The 26,887-nt window shown below is 37.5% G+C and overlaps 1 protein-coding gene and 1 long non-coding RNA gene across 2 annotated transcripts in view; one reads left to right on the plus strand and one right to left on the minus strand.

The window, feature by feature from the left end:
• Positions 1-26,887, plus strand: part of GADL1 (glutamate decarboxylase like 1) — a 166,168-nt gene that overhangs the window by 92,227 nt on the left and 47,054 nt on the right. Inside the window, exons 13-14 of the mRNA XM_077130402.1 lie at positions 6,694-6,745; positions 18,664-18,753. Of these exons, the coding sequence (XP_076986517.1) occupies positions 6,694-6,745; positions 18,664-18,753 (142 nt within the window). The remainder of the gene's footprint in view (positions 1-6,693; positions 6,746-18,663; positions 18,754-26,887) is intronic.
• LOC143657998 (uncharacterized) overlaps positions 6,623-26,887 on the minus strand; it is a 45,047-nt gene continuing 24,782 nt past the window's right edge. Inside the window, exon 3 of the long non-coding RNA XR_013163053.1 lies at positions 6,623-6,697. This is a non-coding gene — a long non-coding RNA (uncharacterized LOC143657998). The remainder of the gene's footprint in view (positions 6,698-26,887) is intronic.

Below are 26,887 nucleotides of genomic sequence, written 5' to 3' on the forward strand. Positions count from 1 at the left end.
TGTGACCTATATTTAAATATTTGAAAAATAACCCCTCCTCTTTCATGCTGATCATTATACAAATTGACTTGCCTTAACCTTCCACACTCTTGATGCACAGCACTCTAGCTCTGGGTTGGGCAAAAGTCATCCTGTCCTCCATTATTAGTGCCAAGCAAAAGAGTAGAGTCCATTTAGTCACATCACTTGGAATGAATGTGAAGCTTTAAACTTGGAGAGAGGATCTTTAGGATTAAGAATTACAATAAGTTAGCAGCCGAATTGTTTTATGCCCATGTCTTTATTTCTTTTCAAATTGGCTGATTGGTTTGTGGTTCTGTTCTTTAAGAAACAGAGTATTCTCTCAATTCTGGGATTTTCTTTTGCTTGCTTGCTTGAGCCTATGTGCAGTGGCGTGCTGGTAAACTGCCTCTCAGGAGGAAGAGAAAATAACAGCCCCAATTGAAATGCCTGTCCATTTCTATGGTGTAAGTCCTTTCATGATAGTAGATTGTAAAGTGACTAACCGTTGTGGTTTGCAAAAATCCTGAATATTCAACAATCAGCTTTCACCAGTCACCAAAAGCTAGATCTACAACACCACTGATTATGTGAGCAAACATAATCATTTAAACTTCTGACTGTTGAGAATTAAGTTTTCACTTTCTGTCAAACCCGCTGACACACACAGACATTTGCTTCAGAATTTGTCAAATAAAAATGTTTCTCGTCTATGGTCAGTAGGCTCTGCCTGACACAATTTCTAAATCAGAGTGACCTTATTTTGTTTCCAAGAAGGATCATTTCTGTCCACAGGTAACAACATTAGCAAAGCTGTACATGATGATTGTGTTACTATTTGGGGTATATATAATTATTGGCAGTCTGATACAGTTATGATATCCATTTGTCTAGGCCCTTAGGCAGGGTCTCTAAAATACTGGAAAAGCTATGCAACTCTTTTGCTCTGTCATATTACAGTGAGGATTGCAATGACTCCATAGATAAGATGTATCCATGCTCATAAATCTAAATAGAGCTTAACTTTGAGATGCATAATGGACCTTAAGATTTAAGTACCAGATTTTGATGGACCAATGGATTGCTGTCACTCTGATCAGATAGCTCACTCTCTCTATTCATGGGAAAGTAAGAACAGACACTTCTAAGAGAATTGACAGTTCCTATTTTATGGGTTGTCAGAAATCCAGCAAGAAGGAAAAAAATATTGCCAAGATCTCTAAGGCCTCTCCTCATTTCCATTTGACCCTTGTCATTCCAGTTGAGAAAAGAACATTTATTTCCAATATTAATGAGTAAAAATTTGCTTTCTCCTTTAGTTGACTGAAAATCAGTGACACTGGGAGCTTAAGGCAACAGCATGTGATTATTAGGCATAATTAAAACCCAGAGGGCTGAGGTTTGGAACCACCACTCTGCACAAGCCAGCTGGTTGTGTGTCTCTGAAAGCGGCCTACGAAAATCGAAAATATTTTGTAATACCCAGGGCTACCTGTTGCTGAGGGTGCCTTTTAGACCTTTGTCATGCTACTCAGGTTAATGGATAGTCAGTGAGGAATAATTTTTAAAGCAGGCCTAGAAGAGTCACATGTGTCTTTTCAACAACAAGCAACTCAGGAACTCCCATTGTGCTACATTGCACAGTCTCCAGTGTACTATGAATCTGTTCCCTTGATCCACACTCTCTGCAATCTCTCAGAAAGCATTCATTTCAGGACTTGCATGGATGGTGAGGGGTTTATTGTAATCACTATGGAAAGGTGAGCAGTTACACATTGACGCTTTTGTGCTAGTGTATTTCTCCAGATGGCAGAGGGAAAAAATCTAGAAGACTATCTTCTAAGGGCCAGTGTTTTCATTTTTTTCTTAATTATGGTGATTTAAAAAAAAAAAAACAGTTGCAGTAGAATGTAGTACATGGATATCTGTGATGAATCACCCAAGCTATGTGATATATTCTGATATATGCAGTGTGCAGAAAGCAGATGGAGAAATTCAGGAGTTCTGAGATGTTCCTCCGTGCATCAGAAGAAATTTCAAATGAGGAGATGAGACTGGAGGGAAGTAGGCCCAGAGTGGTCAAAGGAAGACTCTAATTGCCTAGTGAATCAAGGAAGGGACTGGAAAGGCTAGTTTCAGGAAGGAAAAAAAAAAGTCTCATAAAAGAACAAATGAAGTCTGTAAAAAATTAAATGAACTCATGAATCAGAGAATTTTGGTGCCCTAATGTTGGAAGCACATTTGCAAGCAAAGAGAGAGTGTTTTGAAACAAGATTATCAGTAATGAATGCTTCAAAATCCCACCAGAATTTTAATATAAGTTTATATGTAGTAAGATTGGGGAAAATTCTTGCTAATGTATGTATTTTCTCCCCCTTTTTTTGCTAAGCTGATGTACGTATTTTCTCTCTCTTTTTTTGCTAAGCTTACTGGGGAGGACAGAGATGAGTTTTAGCAAGGTATTGCTGCTGTTTGAGACCATTTAGCTAGATTTTGGTAGAAGAGGTTTATGGTTCCTACATTTTGTCCCCAAACTGAATGTGCATCTTTTTTTCTTTCCTAGCGTCTACCACATGAGAATAAATTTTTTTTTTTAAAAAATTGCTTTCATCTTTATACTGTTTCCATATTCAAATGATAAATATTCAGGAATAAATCATTCCTACGACTATAGACAGAAGTCAACCAAACCATATTTGGATTCTCTTCCAACCAATCATTTCATTTAACCATTTATTTAAGTAGAGTATAAGATACCCTGTAGAAGAGGCACTTTTGAACCAGCCTTTCTGAAACTATGTTCTGGGGAATAGTAGACTTCCAGAAGATATTAATAAATGTTCTTCAGAAAAACAGCTCCATACTCAGATATGTGGAAATTCATGGTGCCCATTAACACATAGAAGGCTCTGAAAATAACTGTGATATAGAACATTTAAAACTTTGTTTTAACCAGTATGCAGACACTGTTGACCTCCCACACAACAAGCATTCTCCCTTCTTGATTCTGCCAATAGAACCTTGATTTTGTCATGGCAGTGATGTCCCAGCTGGGAATGTGGGTCTTAGCCAGTTCTCTCTGCTAGCAGTTGTTCTAGGGGTGGGCATATGACTCTATTTCAGTCAATGAGAGAGTTCTGTGACGGTTTCTGAGGAAAATATTATTCCCTAAATAATAGGGTTTGCATGCATACCCTATTATTATTTATTATATAGAAAATAATAATATTTTCTGAGGAAAATATTATTCCCTAAATAATAAGAGGTTTGCATGCATGAGGAGAAAGTTCTTTTGCTCAAGTCCCCTTGTCTTTCTTCATGGGACAGTGCTGGATAAGGGTGTGCTATATGGAGCAGCAGCCACTTTCTGAATAAGAGGAAGCCTCAGTAGCACACTGAACATGGCAGACTGGAGTGGTAGAAAATGCCTGGCTTTGATGATATTGTGGCACCAACCAACCAGCCCAATAAATGTCTTCCTGACTTAAGCCAATTATACTTCTATTTGCAGACGAAAGCAGTCTAATTGATATGCCCAGCATGGCTCAAACTTAGTCGACTGCGGAACCCTTTTATGCGCAACACTTATTAATATGAAAAAACTGTGGAGCATAGTTTGGGAACTGTGGTATAAGCTTTTTGCTCTTTTTATAATAGCAGCAAGCCCTCTTCCTCAAATCACCTTGAACCTCAACCCAGTCAAAGGGTTACATTGGGCTTTGAGTATGACTACAGTGGAGACATTGACCCTGACACAGCCAGGGTCTACTTGGTTAGCACAAAGCAGAGTTTTTAACTGAAAAAATTCAGTTCTGTTTAAAGATCCTTTTCCCCCTGGAATAGCTTTAGCTAGTTGGACAGAACTGTTTAAACTGAGACTAAAGGTAAGTTCATGTAGCTTTATATACTTATAGTCTGTTAGATAGAGAAGGATCTTACCAGTTTACTTCCACATCTCCATTACATGTGTGAGGAAACTGAGGCAGGCTCAAAGAGGCACATACTTAACTACACAACTGAAGTCTTCTAACCTAGAGTCATTCTCTGGATTTCTGCTGATGCAAGGTGGGCCGCCATTCACAGTTCTCACTGAGCTGACATCTGTTTGAAGTGGCACTGAGGAAACTTATACTGGTCAGGTGTACCTCAAGGAAGCTCGTCTGACTTTTCATAGTCTCAGGGATCCATGTAGGCCTTCTCAGGATGAAATCATGGCATCTGCTTAACAGCAAATTGTGCATTTATGCCTGAGAAGATGAGGACAAGTAGGCTCACAAAGCTTCCCTTGCATAGGTGGATATTGGGTCTATTATTTGTTGTCATTTGTGCTTTACATTTTTCTTTAAGTTCCTTTTCAAACACTTAGGCATGTAACTACACCTATGAAATGTTGCAGAGATATAAAAAGAGAGTTGAAATCTCTGCTGCCCCCATCCCACCCCCGTGCCTCCTGTCTCTAACAGTTATGCATCTTCCCATACTTTACTCCATGATCATATATATATGTGGGGAGGGATTGTTTTTGCTTTCTTTTTAAAAATGCCTTTAAAAATGGAATCATATTACCGACATTTCTCAGTTCTTTGGTTTTCTCTTTTAATAATGCATCATGAGCATCCCTATGGTTTAATAGAGGTAGATATAATTCATTATTTTTAATACCTGTATCTTATTATATTGTATTGCGGCAATACATCTTATTTTACCACTCACCTCATTCTGATTATTAATCTTATTTTTGTATGGCAGAAACACACAAAGACAAACATATAGATACATCAACGTATGTGTGCATGTATATGTATTTATTCATCTATAATTCTATCTTTCTATCTATCAACATCTATCATCCATCCTTACTGTAGGTGATTTTTTTCTAATATACCAGTGCCTCAAAAGTGGATTGTTGGGCATTATTAATCTTCAAAGGTTTTTAGCAGTTTTTCCCCTCCATTCACTAGCACCAGTATGACACAGGAAGCATGGTTCAGTACTGTTGTTCTTAATTTTCTGTCTTTGACTAACAGTGATCTTAAGCATCCTATGTTTATTAGCCACTGGGATTGCTCTTTTTGAAAGTTAGGCAGTCCTTGAGTGTGCTAAACATTCAAAAACCTTATAGGTTTGTGACTTCTCCTGAAAAAATATTTTGGGAAAGGTGTGTGTAGAATATCTAATACTTGGTGAATCTTTGTGTGTGCATGGTCATAAAGCATAAAATAAAATACACACTATCTAGTTAATATTGATAGAATTTTTATAAAGTTTCGTATATTTCAAAGAGGTTATAATCTATATGCTAACATTAATATTTAACCTAATGTGAAAATCTACAAATAAGTTTGGGAAAAAAGGTACGTATCTCATGAACTGGTGTATTTCATATCCACATTCTAGAATGACCTTTAGCAAATGAGCATGATAGTAATATCGTTTCCTCCAATTTTTTACGTGTGCTTTTATTTAATATTTTACACCAATTTTTGACATTGGAGGAGCAGATTGTATTATTCTAGCTTTACAGATAAAGAGATTGAAGCCTAGAAGGAGCATTTTTGCATCATTGAATGTTAAGTGAATATATAACGTAATTCAGTAGAGTATCATATAATTCCATATTACAGTACTTTAATTCCTTATGATGGGATCATGATTTTCAAAGTAAGTAAGTCTTCATTGTTCACTGTGATTTTTTTTTTTTTGGCTATTACATATAAAGATCACAACAGATATCCCATGGAAAATATAATTTTGTCGGAACTGTTTATTTCCTTAGAATTGACCCCCAGATTTGAAATACTGCATCAAATGCTATGAACTTTCAAAGCTCATGATCAATCCCTAGTTTTCAAGGCTACCATTTCAGAAGGCTTCTCTTTTTATGTAGACCAAAACAAACCCAGGTAAGAGGAGCCAATGCTGTTTTACTTGCATCCTCAATATCGTTTTAGACTTTTTGCAGTCATATTCCATACCTCACATAGCTATGTCCTTTGTTCCTGGTGTGACTTTATCTTTTCCCTGACAATGTAGATTAGTTCACAGACTTTCTATAAATGGCTATAGCTCACTTTTTTGGTGGTGTTTTTTTTTTTTGCATGGGCAGGTTCCAGAAATTGAACCTGGGTCTCCGGCATGGCAGGAGAGAACTCTGCCGCTGAGCCACGATTGCACCACCCTAGCTCACTTACTTTTAACATCATATCAGTTACCAGTTCTTCTTCTCTCAGTCCTGGCCTTGGAAAGGATGATATTGGTCTCCCTTGATAGCAAATTCATTTATAAGCAGGACTGTACTCCAAAAACTCTTTGCTTCGCATCAGTTTGGTAATTTAGTTATTTGCTGAATCTTCACCTAGAATACGAATGTGAAATCCACACATTTAGAGATGTATGTCAAAGCAACTTTATATGGGTTTTTACACTGAGGTTAAAGTCTGGTGCTAACATGTAAGATGCACCTCATCTCGTCAAAGAGATGGACGTTTTTACTTAGGCCTCTGGAGATTACAGCAAGTTCACAAATACCTCCGCCTAAATTCAGAGCTACGCATATACTTATACTCTTACCTGTATCTTCATATTTTCTAAGCCTTGTTGCTGCATCATAAATAACAGTTTTGCCATATGTCAGTCATGTTTCTGGCATTTTTAGATTGCACATTATAAATATTACTATGGTTTCCATTTTAGGTACCTAGTGGAAGAAATCAAGAAAAGGGAAGGATTCAGGTTACTGATGGAAGTAAGTAATTGTGGAATTGTGCTCATGATTTTGTCAGTCAACAGTCACGAAAGTGGTAATTTTCTAATCTGTTATATTTCACTGGTTTTTGTGTTGCAGACCGAGAAACAAATCATTAACTTTATTCATAGAGTCCATTATGTTAATTTACTCTATTAGTGCATTTTTTCCTTTGTTGGATTCACACAGAATGCACTTGCCTTTGAGTATTGAAAATTAAAATGCTCAATAATAATTACCAAGGATAATACTAAATAAATTATGACTTCTGTCTTGATATATAAATTGCATAATGATTGTACTAAAAATATTCAACTGTGCTATGGTGGTGACTGCATATGAAAAATCAATTAAATAAGTACAGTAATACTAGTTTTCTCTTTCTATAAAAGAATGGGAACATTTTCACTTTGAAACAATGGGATAATCGGTCATTTTATTTTTTATGTTTTTGGATTGCTTGCTATATATATCAGAAATAAGGTAGTTAAAAGGTGGAGAATATTTTACCTCTCAAATATATAATTCTTTTTACCCCTCAAATATATGGTTATAAAATGTGAAAACTATTTTGTAATTCTGATTTTTACTAAATATAAAGCATGAAAGGAAAGATGTTGTCTTAGATCTTTTTAGGGCATAAGCTTTATAACAGTTTTTACTAATGTGAAAATTGCCCAGAGATTACAGCCTGCGAACCTGTAACATATGTAAACAATCTAGCTAATTCTTTACATGTATTTATTCAGCAAGATTTATTGAGCAATTACCATGTGCCAGGCACAGTTCTTGGCACTGTAGATGCAAGATAGAAATGGTCCCTGCTGTCATGGTACTTATGTTCAAATGGAAAGTGATGGGCAATAAACCCGCAAATGAACACATAAGAAATATCAGGTAGTGAGAAATCTTGTGAAGAAAATAGAACAGATTCATGAGAGGTAAGTTAGTAAACAAATAAATAATCAGATAATTTCAAATGTGGCAAGTACTATATGGAAATAAATAGGATGAAATTCTGGAATGGGTGTGGGGAAGGCTTGTTTAGTTTGGTTGGTTTGTGTAGGGCTCTCTGAGGTGCATTAAGTAAGAGGGATTGAGGTAGCTGATAGGGTCAGAGAGATGGATAGGGGCCAGAGCTTATGGAATCAGGTAGATCATAGAAAGACTTTTGATTTTCATTCCAAGAGTAGTTTTGGGGAAAGTTTCAAACAGACAGTAGTCTGACATCCATTTTCAAAGATAATGCTGTGTGTCATGAGAAGAAAGGAATGTTGTGGTTGGTGGGTTGAGGGAGGGACAAGGAAAGAATAAGTGAGATGAATTTGGAGACTGTTGCAGTAGTCCAGGCGAGATATGCCGATGAACCTCAGGAAAGTTCAGGAAACCCTGCCCCAGAGGCATCACATTAGAAGGTTCTAAGTTTCCAAAGTTCCTGAAAATTAGGGGTACAAGAAACTTGAAACCACTGCAGAAGAAAACATATTTAAATAATATTCTGTTAATACACTGGAGAAGCAAGAAAGCTTCTTTGGGACATTCTATAAGACAGCTGACGTACTTAATTATGCATCTCTAAAAATGCCTGAACATTTTTTTTTACCATAATCATAATGCCTAACAAAATTTTTGATAAGTTCTTTGTACCATCTAATAACCAGCTGATATTCAAAATTTCCCAACTGTTCCAATATTGCTTTTTTACAGATGGTTTGTTCAAATTAGGATCCTCTGACATGTTTAACGCTGAGAAATAGATTTCAAAATGGTGTGCTGATTATATACCATGACATGTAGGGTTTATACCAGGAATGCAAGGATGGTTCAACACAAGAAAATCAATTAATGTAATACAGCACATTAACAAATCAAAAGGGAAAAATCATATGATCATCTCGATGATGCTGAAAAAGCATTCGACAAAATTCAGCATCCTTTTCTGATAGAAATACTCCAAAAGATAAGAATAAAAGATATCTACTTCAATATGATAAAGAGAATAGGTGAAAAACCAATAGCCAGCGTTGTACTCAATAGAGAGAGACTGAAAGCCTTTTCCCTAAGATCAGGTACAAGACAAGGATGCCCACTGTCACCACTATTATTCAACATTATGCTAGAAGTTCTAGAGCAATCAGGCAGGACAAAGAAATACAAGGCATCCAAATTGGAAAGAAAGAAGTAAAATTCTCATTATTTGCAGATGATATGATGCTATACGTGGAAGACCCTGAGAAATCTACAGCAAAGTTACTTGAGCTAATAAACAAATTCAGCAAGGTGATAGGATATAAAATTAATGTGCAAAAATCAGTCCCATTTCTATACATAAGCAATGAGCTAGGTGAGGAATCAGTTAAGGAAAAAATTCCATTCTAGATAGCAACTAAAAGAATCAAATATTTAGGAATGAACTTAAGTAGGGATTTAAAGGCTTGTACACAGAAAGCTACATAACATTGATAAAAAGAAATCAAAGGAGATCTAAATAGGTGGAAAGACATTCCCTGCTCATGGATAGGAAGGTTAAATATAGTTAAGATGTCAATTCTCCCCAAATTGATGTACAGATTCAACACAGTAACAGTCAAAATCCCAACAACCTACTTTGAAGATTTGGAAAAGCTAACTACCAAATTCGTTTGAAAGGGAAAGAGACCCCGAATAGCTAAAAGCATCCTTAAAAAAAAAAAGAATGAAGTGGGAGGATTAACACTCCCTGACTTTAAAACCTATTATAAAGCCACAGTAGTCAAAACAGCATAGTACTGGCACAAAGATAGAAGCATTGACCAATGGAATCAAATTGAGAGTGCAGAAATAGACCACCCAATCTATGGTCAACTGATTTTTGACAAGGCCCTCAAATCCTTTGAAAAGACAAAATAGTCTTTTCAATAATTGTGCATGGAAGAACTGGATATCAATAGCCAAGAGAATGAAAGAGGACCCCTATCTTACACCCTACACAAAAATTAACTCAAAGTGGATCAAACACCTACATATAAGAACTACCACCATAAAGCTTCTAGAAGAAAATGTAGGGAAACATCTTTAAGACCTAATAATAGGAGGTAGCTTCCTAAACTTTACACCCAAAGAACAAGCATCAAAAGAAAAAGTAGATAAATGGGAACTCCTCAAACTCAAATGCTTCTGACTCAAAGACTGTCAAAAAGGTGAAGGGGCAGTGTGTTAGTTAGATTCAGTTGTCAACTTGGCCAGGTGAGCATACCTAGTCTTGTTGCTGAGGACATAAGCCAATGGTGCGTGAACCTCATCTGTTGCCAATTACATCTGCAGTCAGCTAGGAGGCGTGTCTGCTGCAATGAGTGACGTCTGACTTAATTGGCTGGTGCTTAAATGGGAGATTGCAACGTAGCACTGCTAGCAGCTCAGCATTCCTCATCTCAGCACTTGCAGCTCAGCCCAGGCCTTTGGAGATGGAGAAAGAATTCACCCCGGGGAAAGTTGTTGGAACCCAAGGGCCTGGAGAGAAGACCAGCAGAGACCATCCTGTGCCTTCCACGTAAGAAAGAACCTCAGTGGAAAGTTAGCTGCCTTTCCTCTGAAGAACCAACAAAATAAATCCCCTTTTATTAAAAGCCAATCCGTCTCTGGTGTGTTGCATTCCAGCAGCTAGCAAACTAGAACAGGCAGCCAACTCAATGGTGGAAAATATTAGGAAATCACATATCAGACAAAGGTTTGATTTTCTGTATATACAAAGAAATCATACAACTCAATAACAAAAGAACAATCCAATTATAAAAAGGTATGAATAGGCATTTTTCTGAAGAGCAAATACAGATGGCTCAAAAGCACATGAAGAAATGCTCATTTTCACTGGCTATAAGGGAAATGCAGATCAAAACTACAATGAGATACCACCTCACACCTATAAGAATGGCTGTTATTAAACAATTAGGAAACTATAAATGTTGGAAAGGATGCGGAGAAACTGGGACACTTATGCACTGCTGGTAGGAATGTACAATGGTGCAGCCACTATGGAAGACTGTTTGGCAGTTCCTTAGGAAACTAAATATTGAGCTGCCCTACAACCCAGCAATCACACTACACGGTATATATCCAGAAGAGCTGAAACAATGACACAAACAGACATTAGCACACCGATGTTCATAGCAGCATTATTCACAATCGCTAAAAGATGGAAACAAACCAAATGCCTGTCAACAGATGAGTGGATCAACAAAAAGTGGTATATACATTTGATGGAATATTATACAGCAGTAAAACAGAATGAGGTCCTGAAGCACATGACAAGATGGATGACCCTTGAGGACATAATGCTGAGTGAAATTAGCCAGACACAAAAGAACAGATACTGTATGATCCCACTTTTATGACCAGCATAAAGGTATAATCAGGGATTTATAATCCAGAATACAAAGGACTTAGAGATACACAGAAGCTAGAGATGGGTGAACTGTTAGCTAATGAGTTTGAACTCCAATGTAAGGGAATAGATAGGAACAAAGGAGATTCTCTAGTAGGTCTAGAAGTAACATTACCACATTGAAGACAAACAAGATTGAAAGCAGTTGAATAGACCTACGTGTCCCACTGACTCACACTAGAAATATGAATGAGTTCTTGTAAGAATTACTTCAAAGATATGGTTCTTGTATAAAGAGTGTTTAAGTCCAGGGTACAAGGGGAAAACTGCTATTGCATGCTATGAGCTATGCTCAAAAGTAAACCATCAGCACGACCACAGCAACAACAGAGGTAAATAATGGGGTCAAGAAGAGATTTCGATCTCCTATTTGGTGAGGGTGTGTTTATTGGGTTCTGTCTCTTGGAAACAATGAAATTATCTAAAATTGAAAATGTTGATGGACTGTGGACTTTGGGCCCTCTACATGATGCCCAATGAATGCAGGTGGCTGAAGGATTCCCTGATGGAGAAGTAGAATAGCGAACAATGGTGTATACTTATGAACGAAGATTGTGCTGCTACAAAAAGGAACAATGTCGTGAGGCATGCAACGATGTGAATGAACATGTGGGACATTTGTTGAGACAAAATAAGCTGAAACAAAAAACACAATGGTATGGTCACCTTTAGAAAATGCTTATAAGAAAACAGGGGCCTACATTGTAAGGTTTTAGAGCAGACAACTTTAATCCAGAGTGGTGATTATTATTTCTGGATTTTGAGAGGCTGTTTTATATATATAACCTGATGTTTAGAGATAAGAATGAAGCTGAACAGGTTGGGGTTAAAGTAATTCAGAACATAGGGGTAAGGAAGACAATGCCTTTATTTTAGTACCACACATACTCTTTGAGACCAATGGAAGAAAGCTTTATTTGATCTGGAACTGAAATTTTCTGTAGTGCATAATCTAATTCAATTTATCTGTATAGCTCATTTGAACAACTGAAACACAGAGAGCACAGAATGAGAAAGAGGTCCTTTAATCCTGTATAGATTATTGTAATGCCTGGAAACTTCCTAGAGTATATTAACCAGATAATCAAAAAGTATTAGCAAAGTCCCCTGAGGGAGGGGAGAAGACTATGGAACTATTAAACCTTATCATCAGGGAATCCCTTGATACTGGGTCAAACTTTAGGGACACCCAAATCAATAGGCCGTGCCCTCAATCATGAGGCTTACTCTTGGGAAGCTTATGTAGGTAGCATAGAAGCTTAGACTACCTATAGGCATGCCTAAGAGTTACTTCTGGAGGACCTCTGTTGTTGCTCAGATGTGGCCTCAGTCTCTCTAACCCAACTCTGCAAGTGAAATCATTGCCCTCCACTCTATGTGGGACATGACATGCAGGGATGAAAGTCTTCCTGGTGATGTGGGAGAGTACTTCCAAGGATGAATCCAGACCTGGCACCATGGGATCAACAATTCCATCCTGACCAAATGAGGGGAAAGAAGTGTAATTCATAAATTACCAGTGGCAGAGTTCAAATAGAGTCGAGAGGCTACTCTGGAGGTTGCTCTTATGCAAGCTTCAGTTAGATACTGCTACCCATCATAACTTGCCAACCCCCAACCAGGACCATTCCAGCCAATCCTAAAGAATACCTAGGGCAATTTATAAGATTCCACAAGGGTTCCAGGCACTAGAGTAACTTGCCAGAAACCTGCAACCTCCAGATGGGTCCCTGGTCCAGATAAGTCCCGAAACCTAGCCCTATCTCTCCAGAACATCAGATAATTCCATCTCCCTACCCCATATTAGTGACAGACTCTTCCAATAGCAAAAATTTAGAACTGCCATAGCCCAAACAACCCCAAAGAGAGGTATGGAAAGATCAAAGGTGATCGTGGAATTATACGTTGAAGATAGGACGTAACAAATGAATACGAATGCTGAATCCTTAAATTGATCTATTTTAGTCTTCAGTATTTTAGAGCAACTAGAAGTAAAAACCTAAAATGTGAAATTGTAACTCATGGCAAAGTCTGAAATATGTTCTACAACTAATGTGGTGCTGTGCTTGGAAATTTATAGCTTTTTTGTATATATGTTATTGTTCACAAAAAGAAAGGAAAAAAAGTCGATTGTGATGATAAAAAAGTATTTAAGCCCTCTAGCCTTCTATATTCTGGAGCAGCTAGAAGAAAAAATATGAGAGGATTTTACGGTAGCCCATGACAAAACAAAGAGTACTTTGAAAACTGTTGCTTTTTTATTTCTTTGCTTTGTATATATGTTATACTATACAATAAAAAAGTTAAAAAAAATTAAACATTTAGGGGGAAATGCAATAAATCTTAATGATTTGAAAGGAGAGAATTATTGCAGAATATGATTTCTTACCACAGTACAGTTTTCTAGAACTCAACACAAAAATGTTTTTGAAAATATGGAAATCCATTGCTAAAGTAAACAGTAGGGCAAAAAAGAAAAAAAAAATTCAATTGGGGCCCAGACTTGTGAGACTGCAAGTTTTTCAGTTTAGGAAAAAGAGAAGTCTATACCTATAGCTACACACACACACACACACACACACACACACACACACACACACAGAGTCACTCTTTCGCAGACAGCAGCAAGAGTGTTAAGAGGTACATTAAAACAGTAAATGAACACAACAAATAGAGTACCCGTAACTTGAATATTTTTTCCTGAAAGGAGCAAAAAATAATGCATATCTTTTTTAAGATGATTGAAAGTTATCATTTCAAATGAATTCTGCATTATTCATAGATGCTCTGAAAATCATCTCTATTTTTCTATGTTGGATCTAAGATCTAATAGATGGATTTCCCTAGAGATATAGTTATTCTTTACCATCATTCATATATTTTATTTTGATCTCTTGGGGGAGTCCTAATTATTTAACTTCTTGTTATTCTCTTCATGAGTTCTACAATAGGAAGAGTTTCTTAGGTTTCATAGACTTTTGGAGTTATAAAGAATTTTCAAGGGCATCTAGTTAAACTTCCTGTCCAATGCAGGAAACCTTTCTAGCGACATCCGTGTGTGATAGGAGGTCAACCTCTGCCTGAACACTTCCTTTGTCAGAGAATTCACTAATTCATCCCTCTTCTAGGTAGCTCTTATTATCCATTATTATTGAACCTTACTATTAATATACATCAAGCGCTTTGCAATTTATCTTATATAGTTATCTTATTATACAGTTTTATTAGATTATAACAACCTCCTAATTACTAAATCCAGTACACATTATTTAGTCTTCATCTTATTGGACTGCTGCAACTTTTCATACTGCTGTCCACTCCACCTCATCCTCCACACTGCAGCCAGAGTGAGCTTTCTAAAGTGAAATCTGTCCCCTAGATTGAACTCTCCAGTGAGTCCACATTGATATGAGAATGGAGCCCAAACTCCCCAGTATGGCATGTAAGGAAGCCCTTTGTGAAATGACCTCCATCTCCATTTTCAGCCCCCCTTTCTTAAGGAAACCCTGTCCTCTCTCCATTTCAAGTACTTGGCACCCCCCTTGAAAATACTGTCTTCTATATGTGCTTTATTCCTTTTGCTGGGACTATTTTTTAGATTATAAGAAATCTCTTCTTTTATAATGCTCATTCCATTGCAGATTAACTGCCTGTACATAGGTCCGCTACTAGTCTCTGAGTCCCTGGAGGTAGACGTGTTGCTATGTATTGGAAATGCGTCATCTTTTTACTAATTGAACAGACCCAGAGGGGCAAACAATATCACAGGCTAGATAGATTTGGAAGTGAAGGTTTAGAGAGTTCAACACTTGCCCAAGCAAATGCATAGTGAAATTGGGATTCACACCCATATGTGTGACTCAAACACCCAGGCTCATCCTGCTTCCCAGTGCTCTCTTTGAGTTTTTTCAGTAGTCCTAGCAGATATTTAGTACCTATGATTGTGAAGTCATATAAAATCCGCCATGCTACCTTTTCATCATTCTCTACTTGCGTGATTGACTGTTTGAATGCAACCTATGTTCTAGCTTCTGCATTTATACTTATTTGAATGCAAAATAATAGCTTTGTTTGTTATTACTATTATTGTGCCTAATGGTGTTATAAACAAAGAATGTGAATTTCTTTTGGGGTGATTCCATTTTAGAGAATGCAAGCTACTACCTCTTGGTGACCACTGATTTCTTTTCCAAGTGGTATCATATTGTTTTTTCAATAAAACCTTCCTGGAATGAACTAAGAGCACCTGCTTTCATTCTTAGAATATATTACTTTTTTTTCTATTTGAAAATCAGGATAAAATGTATCTATCTTTTCTTTAATAGCTCTGCTTTACTTCCCCATGAATTCTTAAAGATTATGACAGTGTTTTTGCTGCTACTGGTTGTTTTGAACGCTTCACTTTCATCTGCCTAGTCTAGACTGTGGATTCCTTTTTATGTGTTTGAATACGACTGGTGTGTAGAGAACATAGTTAAATATGTTCCTAAGATACCAAGAGGTCAGGACTTTCATCTATGTAAGGAATTAAACTTAAATGACATGTGAATGTTTCTACTCTGAAATTACTCAGGCCTTTGAAGCCCCTGGAAGAAAGTCAGTATATCAAATACAAGCAACAGAGGCAAAGAGATAGCAGAACCTCAAGTATGTTCTTTGTGAACATTCAAAGGGATGCTTTTTCTTCAATTCTTCAAGTGATTTTGGAAATAACTACAGTGAAGATATTCCACCAAATGGAGCATTAAATTTCTTCCAGCAAAATAAAGTGTCAGAAGGACTTCATACATTTTCAAATGCCACAGCCATGCCATTCTAAAAGACAATGTTTGGGCAGAAGAAATCACAGATCTGTCACTTCTAAAATATCTAAATAGAAATTACTAAAGCAAACCAATTTAAAATGTTACTCAAAAGATATAGGTCCCATCTTGTAAAACATGGAGCTTATAATAACTGATAAATCTGTTGCAAAATGTTTCATAATATCAACATGAAAAGAGAAGGAATAATTAATTTGTTGATATAGCTGTCAGGGTACCATGAGGAGTTAAAAATCACCCAGTAGAAATGGGAAAGTTTAATATACAGCATTGTTGACAGAGACTAGAATAAGGAGGGATTGCCTCATAAAAGATAAAGAGATCCTAAAAATAAAGAAATAGCAGATAGAGCACTTCCTACCCCTCGAACTGATATAAAGCACCCAAAGAAGAGACCACCCCTCCCAGGGCTGTGACCCAGCCCTCTTCATAGAAAGCATGACCAAGTTCAATGGATGGAAGAGAAGTTGACTGAGTTGCCTCACCGTGAGGGCTCACTGGAAATCCGCCCTCTGGAGTACTGGGCAAAGCCACGCACTGGGAGGTGCCATGCTTTGGAACTCACTGCAACCCACTCAGAGGGGATGTCAGAGAAGTCAACCAAGACAAGATCCCTACCTGGAAGCGTTGCCCTATGAAATTGTCTGAGGGGCTTTTGCTAGGGAAACCATTCATCTTTTGACCCTCTGATGTGAAGCCACCTGAAGGGGGGCATAATCGGGAAAGCTGCCAGGGGGACCACTTGCAGCGGGTCATACATTGCTGCTGGAAAGAACCACTTACTATGCAGGAATCCAGCAAGGTGAGCACATGGGAACAAGAAAGAGATACCCCTTCCTCTACCAGGGTGCCTCCAGCATCCTCTGCTCACAGAGTCTCCAATTGAACTGGTTGGCAAAGGAGAAATGTTAAGAGTCCACTCCATTATTTGGAGGGCACCAAAACCAGGTGGATTTAGAGCTGAGGGGCTCTAAATTGTCATAAATGGTAGTTGGAAAAAATCTTCTGTGTTATGAAGACACCAATTTCTAGAATCTAGTGACAGATAATTAGTGTATTTTTCTTCTACTTTCTAATTAATCTAGCTACTTTATTTGAAATGAATTATTCACAGTTAATTGTTAAAGAATTTTGAAGGCCAGTGCATTCTTTTCTAAAGAAACCAAATCAATTATAAACCAGAAATCCAAGTACACATGGGTAGATTTGTAAAACGTATTCTTTTCTCATAATACTTATTTGTGGAATTGCATTAAATTACTTGATACTCCATTTTGAATTTTTGATATTTTGAAGATTTGTAGTAGCTATTTTTTTTCCCAATCCAATAAGGATGTGACAAATTGCAAAGGTGAAAGGATGAGCAGATCAAGAACTTATCTTGCAATACTGGGAATGTTTCTGGACATTCACTGGTGATTTAATATTCTCTAAAACTAGAACTCTGTATAGTACCAGTCTTGCTCTTAAGATATGACATGAGAACTGTTTCCTCTTTCTGAAATATTTTGAACCTTTATACTGACACTGAAGTGTAATTCTGGTGGTTGGTTATTGTGCATATAATGGCATTGGTTATTACCTACAAACTGTATTTGTGGTGGAAAAATGCAAGCCATTTCAAATGCTAAATGTCAATGCTAAGAACCAAATGAAGTGGGTGAGTGAGTGAGTGAGACCGATAATCTGTGGTGTTTGCAAGTCTGTGTGTCTCATTTATGGGTCCCCAACATAGTGTCAGTCCCATACATTTTTGTCCGGTGAGGATAGAGTGGGGGGGGGGAGACCTTTGTCTATATTACAATGGCTTATCTAAAGCCCATTCTAGAATATTTTCTCATGCTTAGCCAAATGGTGTCTGATTGAAAAGCCAAGTACTGGGAAAGATGGACCAGTGCTCAGACATAGACTGTGCATTGTCTTCTTTAGAATCTCCTGCGATACTTCTTAAAATTTCAGTTATTTGGCCTTACCTGTGAGGGATTAGTCGAACTCTGGACATCCGGAGCACAGAGGCTGAGAATCTACATTTTGAACAAGGTCTATAGCTGACTGACATCTTTACTGATGTTTGGGAGCCAGGAGTCAAGATGATGCTCCTTTTCCCCCCTAAAGTAATGTTGACAAGCATGACAGCAGGGCCACTTAGTGAAGCCCCTGTATGTCGAACTGTCATCAACTCACAGGTAATCTGGAAATCTGCATTTGTGACATGTAGCAGGTAATAGAAACCAACATTGGCTAAGCAGAGAGAGAATTGCTGGAAGAACATAGTGGTTTAAGAACAACTCAAGGATCAGGTTTGAAGAGGGAGGAACCAGGGAGTCTCTGAGCATATGTGTCTCAGATGCTAACCAATGGTCAGAGCTGGGTGGAATCAGCTCCACATTTTTATGGTGTTTTTTTTCCTAATGTTGTGTCCATGCCTTACCTAGAGTAAAGAGCACCCTCTAGGAGCACCTAATGGAGAAGAAAATTCCCCGGTAGGCTATCAGATGAGAGGTAGAATGGAAACCAGACCCCAGATAAAAAATATCCACTGTTTCTGATTCCAATTTGTCATTAAAGTAATGCACACTCTTAAAGAAACTGGCTAAGGGTTTAAGCAGTATGTGTTTTTTCTAAGCTACTTTTTTAGATTAACAAAATAACTTTCACATTTTCTTAATTCTCAGCCTGAATATGCCAATATTTGCTTTTGGTACATTCCACCAAGCCTCAGAGACATGGAAGAAGGACCTGAGTTTTGGGGAAAGCTTAATTTAGTAAGTAATAAGCTAATTGCATTTTTCTTTTTGATGAAGTGGGTTAAATGCTCCTTGGCTACTGATCCTATGAATAATTATATACTATGCAGATCTTGCTAGGGCCTCCTGAAAATCTAGAGAGGTGGTTTGTAGTAAATTCAAGAATAATGAACTACTAAACAGTTATAAACATTGTTTACACTGAATGAGGCAGCATGCTTGATGCACACACAAACAAATTCAGGATAATATGCTGTTTGCAAAGTAATTAAATAATTTATTAGCAGTTATAATTTACAGTGCTCCTCAGAGAGTATAATCAGGTAATGGGACGTAAGGTTAAAGCTGTGTGCTGAATGGCTATTTCTTTCAACTCTGGTAGTGAGTCTTTGTGACTATGTAACCTCTCCTGAGAATAATTTTAAAAGCCTTAATCTGATATATTTTGTGAGTATGAGACCTTCTTCCCTTTCTCCCAGAAAGGCCCTTGATCTCACACCCAAGGGACTTACATGATAAAAGATAAAAAAGAGGCAGTAGTGTGTTTCAACTCATCACACACACAGGTAGTAAGGGCTAACCATCCAGAGTGAGGAGAAGCCCCAAGCTCTAAGAAACCTCACCTAATTTGCCTTTGTCAGTTACAGTCCTTCCTCTAGTTCAGATATAGAAGAACTATGACGTCTCACGAGTTCACACTACTGGATCCCACTGCCCTGCTGAATGGACATACCATTTATTGAAAATGAATCCATGGGAGTTTCCCTGGGAATTCTTTAGTCATCATGTGTAGAATGAGAGTCAGCTACGGGTTGGCATCATTAAAGCTAGGCAATCCTCAATAACTTGTATCTTCCCACTCAAGGGAAGCAAAGCTTCCTCCATGACCCTGGTTAGAAAACGTTTGACTTGGAAACTTCTCCCTACTCTCAATGGGGGAATCAATGATAGTTTTACTGTTTTTATAGGCTATAGCCCTTCTATTTGCCTAGAAAAAGAAGGGAAACTTCCCACTTGGGCAATCAACAAACATGTACTGAGTTTTCACTCTGCTATACACTGGTAATGCAAACATAAAAAGGACTTGGCCCCTGCCTTTGAGAAGCTTATTGTTGGGGAAGTAAATGAATTAAAAAAACATCACAATGAGGAACTGCCTGAATGGAGTTAAACATGGTTTGCAAGGAAAGCAAAAAGAAAGGATATCTACCCCAATGTGCGAAAAAAAAGCAGATTTATTCAAGTGGTGTCTTGAACAGTAAGTAGATGTCATTCAGGTGAAAATTGCCTGAAAGTGGATTCCAGAAAGAATCATAGCATGAAGACCCAGGGGCTCAAGAGAGGGTAATGTGATTCGAGGATCAAAGGAGTGCAAAGGGGCAGTGGAGGGAAGTGAGGTGAGTGGCAGGCAGAGAGTGGATCGCGGCAGGCCTTGTCTTTCATGGCAAGGAGCAGGGAATTTGTACTGCAGCCCAATTAGGAGGAAGAGGCAGACCATGCCTTGTCAAATCAAGGCCACTGTCACCTCATCTGGCAGCATCTCCTTTTAACCCAGAGTCATTTTCTGTTTATTCATGGCCCATGAAACATCTTTTATTGTTACATAATAGATGGCTAATATATAAATATTCTACCTCTTATCAAACCTGATAGCAGCTGGCAAAACTGGGGGGAGATGGGTTGTGTCACTTGGGCCCTTGGCTAAGCAGGCCTTCATTACCTGTTTCAGGCAGTTAGCATAGGTCTAGGGATTCATCTTGTATTTTTGTCACACAGTGCAAATAAGAAGGTGCTTAAGAGTACATTTCAGATGGTAAGTAACCCATAAGAAAAGAAACAGGAACTGGGCAGTGTGAAAATTTAATGATGAGTTTTCTAGGGACATTTTCCACTTTGCTAGAATGTTATTGACATTTTTTTGTGGAGTGGGGGAAGAAGCTGCTTGGAATTAAGAAAGATATACTTGCCATTTGTCTTACTAAGCTAGAAATCACTTTTCAGTTGCCAAGAAAGCAATCAAGAATGTAATATTTTTGTTTTACTGACTCAATACTGGTTGCATAGACATGAATCTGGGCAAGTAGATAGCCCCATTATATTTGGAGATTTTTTTAATTCACTTCTCCTTAACTTAAAGAAATGTTTACAGTATTAGAAAATTAGAAACTGAGAATGGATATATGAGTAAAACCGGACAATTTCAGAATATAATATATTTGTCATCTTAAATGGAAAATGAAACTGAATTGGAATGTTTTCTTCTGTTCTCAGTATTTGTCAACATTGATTCTCTTGCAGTTAATATATGTGTCTCTCCATCCCTCCACTTTGAAATGCTTTTCTGCCAGTTTGAATCATAGTCCCCCATTTCTTGGTCTATTAACAGCCCAGTCTAATTGTCTGGCTGCTTCTGATGAGTTCACATCCATGATGCAGACAAATAATTGTTGACCTCAGGTTTTTAGTTTCCTTTTATTCTCTCTCTTTTCTTGTGTATATAAGTGTGCATGTACATGAATTTGGCAAGCCGAAGAGAGATGTATTTCTATAGCTGAGCTATGTGGTTTTATGCTTACTGTAGTGTGAGAATGCAAGTGTATGATTTATAATCTGGAGTGCACTTAAAGTACACTTGAAATTTATTTGGAGGTTTATCTTGGGTGGAAAATCACAAACAAATAAATAAACCGTATTTCTGAATCAATGGTATGATAATTCTTCCCTTTGGCAATGGGAGGGGAGACGGATTATTTGGTAATGAGTTTTCAGTGTCCAAACATGTGCACATGCATACAGCATGCACACACATGCAAGTGTGTGTTTGTAGGTATGTGTGTAAACATGTGAGGCTATTTTTAAGAACCCAATCACTCTGCAGTCCAATAACACTATCGCGGTTATTCTGTGACACTGTATTCAGTCACTGAGTTTTAACAAGTTCTTTTTCTAAGATGCTCTTCATTATCATTCTTTTAGGCACTGCACTTTTCTTGGTCTTCATTACTGCTCTGCCCAGATTCAGTATTCACTTTTTTCCTGGTCTCTTTTCCTCCTGCCGTCTCCTTTCTCAGTTCATTTTCTTTGCTCTTTGCACATTCATACCTGAAACACTGCCGTATAGTGTCACTCAGCTGCTGGAAGACTCTGGTCTCCTACACACTAGAGCAGGGGACTTCAATGCCAACAGACCCAATGGCTGCTTTTACAACAAATATTGCTAATGTTCCCTTTATTCTCTTAAAATAAAAATGATAGAAGATATGACCTACATTTCCACCCAGTTTTGTAAATGGGCAATATAAGAGCTTGCATGTAATATAAAGAAGAAATGAGCTAATATGTCATAAAATATGCATTTCAATATACAAGCTTGGCTTGGGCATGACACTATTAGAAGACATAATGTGGCTGGGTCCCGGTGGCTCCACAGGCAGAGTTCTCGCTTGCCATGCTGGAGACCCGGGTTTGATTCCCAGTGCCTGCCCATGCAAAAAAAAAAAAGAAGACATGATGTGATAATAAGATTTTAGCTCATATGCCGTTCAAACCATATATACATGCAGACTGTTATAAATAGGTTATATTGGTGATGCAAATGACAGGAATGGTGTGGTATTGGTGACATAATTTACAAAATGGTGCCCAACTCTTGATAAAATTCTTAAGAAAACAATCTTCCCTTAATTTACATGGTAGTGGGAAACAGTATTTATAAAAACTGGACGTAGAATATTTTGCATTGACATGTAAAACATTTAGGTTCTGGGCTTGAATAATTATAATGAGGCCTTTCACCTCATGCATTTCCAGTAGAGCATCTGAAAGTTTTGCAAGATGAGGACCAGTTCTTCCTTGCTTGGGATTGCTGTTCACATTGCCAGGCAGCTAGCATCTGCAGTCCCTACCCACTAAATGCCAATAACACTCCCAAGCATGTGACAACCAATGACACTGCTCAAAACTTCTAAAATGCTCATGAAGGATGTAGTACTGCCCTGTTGAGAGAGCTTCTGATCCACAGGGTAAAGTCTCGTCTCATCTCATTGGCATCCAAACCCCCCCCCCCCCCATTTGTGACCCTTGGTATTTTTCTAACTCGATCTCTATGGTTTCAAGTGTCAAGACCCATGTAAGGCCAGAGGAAACTGGCCAATTTTTGTACTAGTTAGCAAGCATGGTTAGGAACTAAGTAATAGAATCTTTCACTAATCAAACTGACAAATTACTCTAGTTTTAATGTTAATGCCTAGTGTTGGTGAGAGTGTCAAACAATTCACATTGGCAGCTCATAGGTATGTAAATTTGTACACATTTTCTGAAGAGCAACTATTCAAAATTTATTAAATGTCTAGCTTTGCATATAGTTTCTTCCATGATTCCACTTGTAGATACGAAGTCTTTGGGAATGGTTATAGAATTGTGGGTGACAAGAGCTGCCTGGAAGGGCATAGCCATATTATTTGAAATACCAAAAAAAAAAATTTTGTAGGAGTTTGTTTTGTTTGTTTGTTTGTTTGTTTGTTGTGCATGGTCCGGGAATCAAACCCGGGTCTCCCACACAGACGGTGAGCATTCTACCACTGAACCACCCATTGCACCCTTTGTGGGAGATTCTTGATGGTCTGATTAAATTTCTTTACAGTTAATTGTTTTGTTGAAATCTTCTATTTCTTCTTGAGCCAGTATAGGTAGTTAGTGTGTTTCTAGGAATGTGTCTGGTTTGTTGGCGTATAGTTGTTCATAGTATTCCAATACGATTTTTAAAATTTCTTCAAGATTCATGGTAACGTCACTTCTCTCATTTCTGATTTTGTTTGTATCCTCTCTTTTTTTTCTTTGCTGGCCTAGCTAGGGGGGCGTTCATCAGTTTTATTGATTTTTTCCCAAAGAACCAACCTTTGGTTTTGTTGATTCTTTCTATTGTTTTGTTGTTATTGTCGGCATTGGTTGTTCTCCAGTTCATTTATTTCTGCTTTTAATCTTTATTTCTCTTCTTTTATTTGCTTTGGGGTTAATTTTCTGTCTTTCTCTAAATTCTCCAGGGGAACAGTTAAATCCTCAAGTTTTGCTCATTCTCATTTTTAATATAGGCACTTAGGGCAATAAATTTCCCTCTCGGCACTGCTTTGCCGCATCCCGTAAGTTTTGCTATGTTGTTTTCTCATTATATATTTTTTCCAGATATTTACCAATTTCTCTAGCAATTTTTTCCTTTACCCACTGATTATTTAAGAACATGTTGTTTAATCTCCATTTGTGAAAGCTCTGGTTCTTTGGTGATTATTAATTTCTAGCTTCATTCCATTTTAGTTAAAGTGCCTTGGATCATTTCAATTTTATTAAGTTTATAAAAATTTGTTTTGTGGCCCAGCATATGATCTATCCTGCAGAATGCTCCATGTGCACTAGAGAAGAATATATATCCTGGTATTTTGGGGTGTAGTGATCTATATATGCCTATTATGTCTAATTCATTTATCACATAGTTTAAGTTCTCTATTTCCTTGTGGATCCTCTTTCTGGTTGTTCTATGTATAATGGAGGTCAGTGTATTGAAGTCTCCCACTGTTGTTGATGAAATGTCTATAGCTTCCTTCAGTTTTGTCAATGGAGCCCCTGGATTGAAGACATAAACATTTATGGTTGTTATTTCCTCTTGATGAATTATCCCGTTTATTAATATGTAGTGTCCTTTGTCTTTTATGATGTCTTTACATTTAAAGTCTATTTTATCTAATATTAGCATAGCTATAGCTGTTCTCTTTTGGTTATAGCTTGCAAAAAACATCTTTTCCCATCCTGCACTGGTTTTAAGTTCAAATGTATTGTCTTTGCTGGTTTATAGTGAGTAGTGCTGAACAGGCTTCCTGAAACCTTCCAGTATTGTGGTAAGGTTATACCGTGTTCTCTAAAATGACACCCTAAAATTTGTTTATGTGAGTTTGTTTCTTCTGAAGATGCCCCCCAGTGATCAGCAAAGATAAACTGGGAAGCTTGAGACTCAGAGAAGGTAACTGAAAATTATACTAGTGTGTTTGTCTCGTCAATGCATGTAGATCTCCTCTTTTGTAGACACTTAAGTAATTCTACATTATACCCCTAAAATTTACATTCTTTAAAGTAATTAACAAGCTGTCTTTTTATACTCAGGCATGGACATTTCAACTTTTTTTATTTGCTGGCTGCAGATTGATAACTAATATTATCATTTATAACAACAGGCTCCTCTCTCCTCAGCAGTTGAGAAGGAATAAATCTTTAGAGCCTCCTTGATGGGCTCGGTGTTTTATTGCTTATCTGGTGATATAACTTGATATAATATTTCAGATATGTTTGGAGATAATTTAGTATTCTTCTTGACATGTTTCTGATTAATGGCACTTGAAGATGAGGCTACATTATCTGGATATGGTGATGGGCTTCACTGGGAGCCTACAGCAAAGGCATCTAAATAGGCCACTTCCCAGATTTTAGGCAGGACTCGCTGTCCCTGGCCACACCCCATTTATTTCCTAAAAGCTTTGTCTAAGCTAAATATCTGGCCTTATTGCCAACTACTCAGACAGCGTTGTCTATATGACGTCTTCAGATTTCTTTGTTGTGCATACGAATTCATAAAAATGTTGAGAGCTTCTGCTAATTTTTGAGAACTCTGTTTATGATTTTTTTTCTGATCATCATCTATGACATTGGTATAGCCAAATACATCCATTTTTGGATTGTGAACTAAAGACACCTGTTTGTTCCAAGGTGCAGCAAAGTGTTTTTATATAATCAAAGATAAGGTGCTTCTTTTTTAAGCTGGTGAAGTAGAATCTATAATACATTCTTCAAAAAACCTATTTCCTAATGGGTATCACTCATTTTTAAAACTGTACTTTCTTAAAAATTTGTACATAAAGAGAATCTAATAAAGGAAGGACTTTAAATAAACTATTTCTGAATGTGGCTCCCCTTGTTCCACGAGTGGCTGGGGTGTAGATTTTGAAATTGCTGAACTAACGAATTTTCTATGTTTCTTAAGTACTGGATGCTATTTTCTCAATCCATTAAGACCTGAGCTAAAATGCTGTGCTTTTAAGTATTCTCACAGGCAGAGATGCCCTTATGTACCATTTATCAAACATTTTACTAGTTATAATCAGTTTTGTTCTTTTCTCACTCTGCAATTAAGGATCAAGTGGCCACTCATGTACTTCAGATCTAAGTATGAACTTCTTCAGAAATCAGCTGGAAAAATGTTTGGCTGAGGGACAAGGGATGCTTTTTTGGCTGAGGCATGGAGGACACTGTGAATGTTTAGTAGCTTTTATACTCCTTTCTCCTCCCCAGCTGTTTAGTCATGGTCTTTCAAAAGAATCTGCTTTATTGGGTTTATTAAATTTCAACAAACAAGAGATTCCAACAAAATTCTTGTTGTGTTTGCACGTTCAGTGGGGACATTCAGATTTTTCTTTTGCACCTTTAACAGTGTACAAAATTTAACAGCACCTTTCAACATGTCGACAGCATATATATTTTTAATTATTGCTATTATTTACATATTTATCTGATTGCTTATTTTGCTTTTTGTTCTTTAGACATTATTTTCAAATGCATGGAGGGATTTTCACAGATAGTAACTTGAACTTCCCAGAAAGTCAGACAAGCACAGATGGTCTCATTACAAAATTATTTTTTTCCTCCTTTTATTTTCTCTCTTAAATGTAACAGACTCCTCTCTCTTGTTTCTGTTGGACTTTCCTACTTAACTGCGCAAGAACTTCCAAGCTGGGCATATGTGTTGAAAATTAAAATTGTGCAAAATGAAGCTGTCTGTCTCTGCAGGCTGAGCCTGAGTTCATGGCCAGAGGTCAGAATGAGTCTGTTTTTAAAAGAGGAATTCCCATATAGCTGCCCTCCAGCAGCTCACTGACACCAGTGAACTCTTGTCCACGTGTGAATGGCTCATTCGCTGGGCACTCTCTATAGTAGTGATGGAAAATGAGGGCAAGGAACACTGTAAAAGCTGCAGTCACAAGGCCTGCCATTTAGCACATAGGCATATACACTAATCTCTGCTTGGAGTATCACTGGCCTCATCTCTAATGTTTGCATATGAATTTAGTTCAGTTTTAAATATGCCAGTTTCTCCAAACTCTGCACAGATTTC

This window comes from Tamandua tetradactyla, chromosome 15 (genome assembly GCF_023851605.1).
Source record: "Tamandua tetradactyla isolate mTamTet1 chromosome 15, mTamTet1.pri, whole genome shotgun sequence".
Classification (NCBI taxonomy): Eukaryota; Metazoa; Chordata; class Mammalia; order Pilosa; family Myrmecophagidae; genus Tamandua; species Tamandua tetradactyla.